Here is an 8,861-nt window from a genome sequence, read left to right as displayed (position 1 = left end):
AAAAAAAAAAAAAAAAAAAAGAAAAGAAAAAAAAAGATGTTGGTCATTATTTTATGAAGATGGCAATATCCTCACCTTCCTAAAGATCTAAACAAAACTGAATATTAACATCAACTAAAAAGTTATACGGAATAACCTTTGAAAACTTAAAATATTCAAAAGTGCATTTCTGAAGATGCATAAAGTGCAAACAAACACACAGTATAAGACACACAACTTTTGCTCACCTAAATGTTGGCTGCAGATCCAGAGCAAGAGGAAGCAGTAGTACTCCATATGTTTACTGCTGCAGGCGTGGAGGTGATGGCGTGTTTGAGTAATGACTGCTGTGAGGGTGTGCAGAAACCCAGCGGCAGGCACAGTTAAGGTCCGTTTCTGATTGACTCGAGTCAAAGCCCAGCCTATATGAGGAGAAGTAGGAGGGGATTGTGGGAAGAGGAGGAGGATGAAGAGGAGGTCCACTCCTCAACAGCAGGAGGAAGACTGTCTTTTGAAAATGTGTTCAGCTCAGTTTAACTTGGCGAACAGAGGAAAATAACTTACTTTTAAGAAACTTTTTTATTTTTTTTGTGTGTGTGGGAGACTTTTTAGGAAATGAAAATCAGCATTTGCATAAAGCAAACGCAGTCTAGGAAACAATCAAAACAACACCAGAGCAATATAACAGAAGGGCGTTGAGGGTTCATTAAAGAGACAAGCATGTGTAAGACATTAGACACTGCCGGGGTCAGCGGAGTGGTAAGTCTAAAAGGAACACAGTGGATCAGTAGCGCCGCAGTTCTTTTTCTCATTACAAACCAGTCCGACTTCAGCCTGAAACTAAATGCCAACATACAATCATCATGGCTCCTAACCACAAACTCGCCGGTGTGTTAACAGCAGAACATAAATGTAGGATTTGTACGTTACCTCACATTCCTGCTGCTGAGCCTTCCGCTCCTGGGCACAAAATTTATCACGATCCCATTTATGCATTAAGACGTAGTTTGTATGTAGCAACGAACTTTAAATTTGGTCAAATCTCATCAGTAAAATCAAGAATAATTGTCATCAAACGTATGTCAAATAGGTTAATCGATGTTCCAGTTATTAATTAACGGGATTAAGACTAAACAGGCGGGTCTTCAGTCTTGATTTAAAGGAACTCAATGTTTTGGTTGTTTTGCAGTTTTCTGGGAGTTTGTTAGATTAGTGGAGAATTAGAACTGAATACTGCTTCTCCATATTTGGTTCTGGTTCTGGGAACACAGAACAGACTAGAACCTGAGTGGTCTGAACAGTTGATACAGCAACAGATCTTTAAATCATTTTGGTGCCGAGTCACTCAGTGATTTACAAACTAACAAAAGTATTTTAAAGTCTATTCTCTGAGCTACAAGGAGCCAATGGAAGGACTTCAGAACTGGGTTTAGTGAGAACCAGAGCAGCAGTGTTCTGCATTTGTCTGATATTTCAGACCCACCTGTGAGGATACTGTTGCAGTAATCAATGCTACTAAAAATAAATGCATGGATGAGTTTCTCTAGATTTTACGAGCACAATATGTCATGAGGTGATGGTGTTGTTGGTGAGGAAGATGCAGGTAGGTCCAGGTAGACATAATAAAAAGATTATTTAATGATGAAAGCCAGGGTACAAACTCCAAAAACTCGGGCAGCACGGGGAAAACTGACAGCTGACGGTAACTGAGAAGCTTGGCATAAACTATAGACAAGGACCCGACAAAAACAACAGGTGGAGTTGATTACACAGGGAGGGTAATCACAGGGAATGACACACACCTGGAAAGCAATCAAGGGGAAGGAGACAGGACACCACAAGGACTCACAGGGGAACACTAATAAACACAGAAAAACCAGAATCCTTACACAATAGTCCTTTATTCCTGGAAATGTTCTTCAGGTGATAGAAGGCTGACTTTGTAACTGTCTCTGTATGGCTCTGAAGGTTCATATCTGAATCCATCTCTACACCCAAACTTGGGCCTGATCACTAGTTTCTAAGTGAAGCTCCGTGGTGACTCTAGATCATTCCTCTTTAGTGGCAAAGAAGCAAACTTTTGTCTCTGTTCAGCTGAAGAAAGCTATCACACATCCACACATTGATTTATTCTAAGCATCTGTTCAGTACTTGCAGTTATATATCTTGTCCTACGCTGGCAGCTTTAAGGCCTACTTCATGTTCGACAACACAAAGAATTTTTGTCAAACACGAAAATTTGAGATCAATCTTTGTCGTGATCGACGAAAATTGTCTCGATGCAAGAGCATCAATGTCTTGATGGCTGTAGTTTGTTCTTGGCACATCATCTGGGTAGAACAGTTTTTCTTTTATGGTATTTGACAAGGACTACATAAACATGACACAGTGGAACGGACCTGTGAGGATTTTCCAAGAATTCTTCGTCCGAGTTTTTAGTCAAACGCAATGTTGTAGCTGTTCTTGCCATATCAGAGGACATTTTTATGGCCCCATCATATGTACCAGCCTTTACTTATGTAGCTTGATGCCACCACGGGCTACACAGCAATGTTATCTTAAAAAAGAAAGAGTTGTGTTGTGCTTCTCTAGTGTCAAAATGACGACATAAGTATATGTATTGAATACAAACATTTTGAGAGTTGACTTAATTGTTTAAGTTTCTCTATTATTTGCATTTCTTTAACCAGCTGAATGGCAAACTGCAGCCAGCAAGGTTTCGGGGAGAGAGCCAGCAGAGTTTTGGGGGAAAATTTTGCTCATTCCTTGTGCCTCTTTGGGATCTCATTAAAAAGAATTTAACTCACTGAAGAACTAAATTTAAGTGGTTTGGAAACCACGACTTATAAAGCCCTGTTAGAGCTTGATTCCAGCTTGGAAACTGCATGGCTTTGATGCAATTTTTGAATTTACTTTGGGGAAACAAAGAAATGTACATTTAACATCTGGTCATGTGACGTTTCTTTGGGTGCAAGTTAAAACTTCCATTATGAATCCAGCCAAAATATAATCGTCAGCAACAAAGCACTACAGGACCTCAATCTCTGAATGGATTGTCGGCATAAACCTAATCTCCTATCCCAGGATGATGTCAGTATCTGTAGCTAATAAGACTTTAATGATGAATGAATGAATGAAAATTTAAAGGCTAAATATACACTTTAAAAAAAAAAAGAGTCCACTGTAAAAGTAACTAATAAAAGCCAATATTGGTCAAACCGGTAGCCAAAGTCAATAGAAGCATTTGAAAGGCTATCAAAGTGCAGCCAAAACATATAACATAGTTGATCTTTCTCTGATGGCTGTCCAAAGAACCGACATTTATCTGAAAATCTTTCAAGTTCTGAAAGAAGCTCTTTCTGAGGCTGCAATCAAAGCCCATTTTTTAATCACAAAGAAACCACAGATCACCAAAAATCAACACAGCATGTGTGCTGAACCCAGCAAGCCCCTACAGAAAATAAAAAGAACCAGGACTTGCTTTCATTAAGGGTGCTTAAAAGTTCATTGGATCTGCTCCTTCTCCACCACTTCTGCCCGGTGAAGCGCTGTTCCCTTTCACTTCACCTCAAGTCAGGAAATTAAGCCCTGTGCCTACTGCGGGACTGCCTGTGTGGATTACGTGTCTGCATAACACATCTGATAAACATCTTGAAATGACTGCGAGGTGAGTAAAAGTAAGCAAAGTTCCACGGTTAAATACAGAGCACACATCTGCATGTGAAGTTACAGTTCTTCCCGTGACCTCAGCTAGAGAGATATCAACATGATATTCGTGTTGTGAGTCGCACCAATTCTAAATTGTTGAAAGAGGAAAATGACGCACACTCTGTCACATTGTAAGCATATAGTAATTCTGCTTTGCGGGATAACAAGACAGTACAAGAAAGGAGCATTTTTCAAGAAGCAGCATTCCTTGCTCTTCAAACAACATGAGCATAAAACATTTTCAAAATTGAAGGGGAAACCAAAAAAAAATGATGGTGGTTTGGTAGTCATTACAACATAACAGGGTCTCCATAAACATGAAGTCTTTCATAACAACAATTGTTTCATTCGGGATTGTGGGTGCGCTCTCATTGCCGAAGAATCTCCTACTGTCAAGCTGCAAGACAAATGATGGATCAGAGAGGAACCTGCAATTAGCATTAAGGCTCTGAATGGAGGCAGGGTGCCAGTTCTGTTTGCAGCTCAAGAGGGTGATGAGGGACGGTTTCCTCTTCTCTGTCAGTACCTGAAATGATAGCATTTTATTCACTGTCTTTAAGCAGCAATGGTGCTTTGAATCAGAGCAGGCAAGCTAAGCAAGGTGTGAATGGTTTAGTTTTATCAATGTTTTATTCATTTTATTTTTTTGAGAAGGTTTAAAGCTGGGGATTAAAAAAAACAACATATATGTTATACATATTCATTTACATATTTGTATGATAATCATTGAAAAAATCTAGCTCCTCTGCCTTCTCTCAGAGATAACTGCAGAAATACACAGCTTGATCAGAAACAACCAGCTACAGTTACCATCAATGTGAATGCTAAGGCTAGTTAGCATGACCACAGATAACAGCAGATAAATAGTTTTCCTGGAACGGAAAGTTATTTCTCCTCCATTAGTACATTTAGAAGCGGATACCAAATGTTGATAGACAACCAGGAGGCAGTTCCTTCTCCTGGCTCTGATTGGTTGTTTTTGACTTTGTCATAATGTGTGTAGTGATCGACCCAATTGCAGCAGGTTTGAAGACGTAATAATAAAAATGAAGAACAAAGTCCAAGGGAACAAAGACAGAACAAAGCCATAAATCAGGGAGAATGCTGGGAAGTAACAGGACTAGACAAGAGAATATGGTGAGGAGTGACTGAGGACGAGGTGCTTAAGTACTGGGAAGATTTGATGCTGAACAAAAGACCAAGGTTGATGAGCTAACAAGTTGCAGCTATGAGGGGAAAGCAGGAGGCACCGAGAAAGAGGATACTGGAGATGAGGAAATAATTCTAACACTAAAGAATGAATAGACTTAAAGAAAATTAAACTGCAGTAACTAAGAATAACCAAACACAAGAAATTAACATAACTAGGAAAACTAAAAAGAACTGAACTAAAGTAAAATAGAAACAGGATCAAAATAATCAAAGAAAAGACTAAGGAACATAGAATAATAAAACTAAAATAAATAAGTCAAACTCCAAAACACTGAAACAACCAGGGATCCTAACACACCTGAAGCAGTGCATGTCTTCAGACGGCAACAGTAGTACTGGGAGGAGGTACCATACTGTCACAACATGGTGACAGTTTTACAAATATGTAAAAATATATATATTTTTATATGCATAAAAGTTACATACTGCAGCTTTATAAAGCCTTATAAACTCCCTCTGTGTGGCGCAGCCTGAAATCAGAAATGCACTTCACCTTTTTCCGATCCCTCTTCAGCACAACTGTAAGTAATTACCTCAATCACCCCTGGATTATCAGTTTGCGATATATGATCCTCCCAGGCAAGAACTGACAAGTCCCTTGGGATCAGATGTGAAAAAGCTCATTTTCATGCTAAGCTTCATTCATGCTGGCGTAGTGCCTCCTGTTGTGACCTTGAGTCCATCACTTATCATGCTGTGGTTAAGTCTGAGACCTCCAATGTGGATTTTCAGGAGTTCCTGGAAAGTTGGTTAGAAATGCTAAGGTCTAATCTCTCCAGCATGATTTAAAAGAAAAATGAAAAAGTAAAATGTGACATATAAATGATAAATTATTTTTTTCTTTCTTTTTTTTGCTGACATTCAAAAGCAGATTCTGGCTGGAAATGAAAAGACACTTAACCTTTTGTTCATAGAGTGAGGAAAATATAGCTGTCTCTCTATTTTTATACCATTTAAGTAAAAGCTGCCTTCAGTTGTGAATTCAGCACAGAAACACAAATTTGTTAGAAATCGGTTTAGAACTTTCTTCAATTAATTTTCAGCTCAAGACAAAGGCAAGATATCAATCCAAGATTAAATGTATAAACACTTTTATATATTCTCCTGTGGCTGTGTGGGTGATATAAATGTTACAAAAACAATATTTGAACATCTTTGAAAAGACCAACCCTAAGACTTTGATTTTAAAGCCAGAGAGGGAGAAAAACCTTTGTTGTGAATGAAGTTTCCCTCTTCGACTCCTCTCTTTCATTTCTCCCTGGGAAAGACGTCCCCGACCAGCAGGGTTCTGAACAATCGAGGCAATGAATGAGTGTTCAGTCAAAACGGTGAACTGACCGGGACAGAATGTCCAGATTGTCGGGGTGTGAGGTCTCCTCGGTCCGTGGATTGCATGTGCAGTCCCACTGCCCATGTACTGTTGTCAAAACCAACTCCTGTTATTTCTGTTACTTCCTGAGAGTTTTCCTGGTATTGGCTCTTTAAACATTCAAGTCCACAAAGTGAAAGTTATTGCCTGTGGAGATGTGACTTTCCATTAATCACAGCCAAGTAAGCCAAAGGCAAGATGAAACAATGAATGGGTTTTAGGTAATAGTACACTCACTAACAATCCTCCAAGGAACTTCTTCAAACATGCTGCTGCTCCAGGAGCTTGTTGTTGATCTGAACAATCTGCTGTAGAAACAGCAAGGGAGAAACTGCGGCACAGTTTCCGGCATGTGCTCCTGGACAAACCATTAAGCTGGAGAAAGTGTTGGGGAGAGCTTCCTCTCAAGTGTTATGGTAGGTGGAATAATACATGATGCAAACAAGACAGCAGAGGGAATGCTGTCAGATGAGAAGAGATTGGCTTTTAAAAATAGGACTTGTTGTGAAAAGTAGAACTTCTGACAATGTTTTATGTTCCAAGGCAGCATTAAAAGTTGCAAAGAAGACGAAATTACCGCTGCTCCCATTCTGGCATGAACTTGTCGGGATCGGCTTCTGTTGGACAAATAAAACAAAGTTAAAGACATCCATTTTAGTGTGAATGAAAAATAGGGACTCAGGAATATGAATTCCTTACAGCATGCAATATGAGCCGATGCGAATGAGGAGAACTCTGCAGAGAGCGACAGGGTCCAGGCTGGAAGAAATGTTGTGGTTTTTGTGCTGGTTTGCAGAAAACCTGTTCCTTTACAGCATGGAGACTGGTATGTGGATTAACTTTTGGTTTCAAAATTCATCCTGAAATGCTATGACTGCATGCTATGTGCATGGATCCTTCACTGGATCGTTCTTTTTTTGTCCGACACTGTAATGTTTGGTTGGATGAATACACATTGCGAGAAAATCAGTTTTAGCCCTCCTGTAGACGTTTGTGAAGGTAGAATACAGTGTAAATAATCAGAAGCACAACAGCTTTCTAAAGTATAAGTATCAGCTCAATAACAATGGTAATAGTGATGATGAGCTGACTGGTTCTCTGACAGATTTTCAAAGCGTGGGATGTTGTTTTCTAATCTAATCTAGCTTTTCCACAACTTTATCCCTGATCTGTCAACAAATTATTTCTAAACAATAAATAAAAGTAGGGCTGGCAGTTATGGATGAAAAACATATCACGAGATAAGTGTTTCATATCAGTTGATTTAGCTGCTGCACAAGTTACTCAACAAGTTGTTGCTAGGTAACCAAAGAGCGTGAGTTAGTTGATGCCAGTTAGCAACTGGATTAGCAAACTGTGAGAGGTCAAGTGGCTAAAGTCTTCCCTCTGCCTTCATCCCTAACAATCCTGGGAGTTCTGTGAAATCATTGAAAATGTTATCAAATTATTATATTGTAATACACTGATATAATAAATTGATTGTTTATTATATCAATCACATATTTATCGTAATATAAACTCATTGATTTTTTTTTTGCCCAGCTCTAATTAAAAGCATGTGTTAAATTACCTTATAATTCTGCACTACATTGTTCTAGTCTGTCACAAAATCTAATAAATACACAGAAGGTTCAAGTGGTAACACTTTTGCAATGCACTGTATAAAGATGTGCATCCCAAACATAGCTATAGACAAGTAACTGGCACATTTTATACAATATTAACTCTGAAATGCAGATATTGCAGGTATTTTCAGCCAAATTAGAGCATTTTGTATTTGTACCATTATCGAATTATCTGGATAATACGATACAGACTTCTGGACAGAGCTCAGTCCAGAATAAACTTTGCTTTTCTCTCATATTGATCTATTCATAACTTTGGGCAATGTCACTGGCTGGTTGGATCTCGGTGTTCTTATTCAGGATTTTGCTATTGGTGGGAATCTGCGGTTTTTAAAAAGGAATTGAGTCAATCATTTCCATTTGGTTAGATAATTCTTTCGAACCTGAGGTGCGTCTTTTAAAATCCAGTAGAGATCCGAACTTACTTTGGTTCATTTACGTGTTTCCTGGAAAGGAAGGTAGAAAAACTAGCACTTTGCTTTAAAAGTAGCTGTGTGGGGGAATCAGCGCAACTTAACTGGCACTAACAACAACTTGGACGGCTTCCTCCAAGCTGCAGCTCGATCTCTGGCTCCTCTGGAGAAACTCCAGGCTCCTCTGCCTTTAGCAGCTTTTTGAAGCTACATAGTAAAACTTTAGTGACTGAACTTGCAAAAAGACGGTATTATTAACTTTATACTGACAATAAAGCCTCGGGAAATCTTTTGATAAGAGAAAAAAAACTGATTTGTAAATCATTTCAAAACTATCAACATCCATTACAAGCAGTTTATGTGGCGTTTTTGTGCTGATTTGTTAGCAAAACAACCTTATTAGTGGTTGATTACAAGTGGGAAATCACATGTGGTTAAAAAATAAAATAAAAACAATGATCCTGAAGGGCCTCATGCGGAGAATGAAAAGAGTGTCTGTCTGACTTGAGTCAGTCTAATATTTCCAAATCCCTGGCAGAGTCTTATGCAGGTTTA

General features: G+C 38.8%; 1 protein-coding gene across 1 annotated transcript in view; it reads right to left on the bottom strand.

The window, feature by feature from the left end:
- The window catches only part of itga11a (integrin, alpha 11a), a 64,457-nt gene extending 63,474 nt beyond the window's left edge, over positions 1-983 (bottom strand). The window contains exons 1-2 of the mRNA XM_015040156.1: positions 910-983; positions 228-401 (exon numbers count right to left, since the gene is read on the bottom strand). Of these exons, the coding sequence (XP_014895642.1) occupies positions 228-276 (49 nt within the window). The 5' untranslated portion in view covers positions 277-401; positions 910-983. The remainder of the gene's footprint in view (positions 1-227; positions 402-909) is intronic.
- Between the last annotated feature and the right edge of the window lie 7,878 nt (positions 984-8,861).

Source organism: Poecilia latipinna, unplaced genomic scaffold (assembly GCF_001443285.1).
Source record: "Poecilia latipinna isolate Pla-1442-1.1 unplaced genomic scaffold, P_latipinna-1.0 Scaffold498, whole genome shotgun sequence".
Taxonomy (NCBI): Eukaryota; Metazoa; Chordata; class Actinopteri; order Cyprinodontiformes; family Poeciliidae; genus Poecilia; species Poecilia latipinna.
The sequence above is the reverse complement of the archived record's forward strand: the minus strand, read 5'-3'. Positions and strand labels throughout refer to the sequence as shown.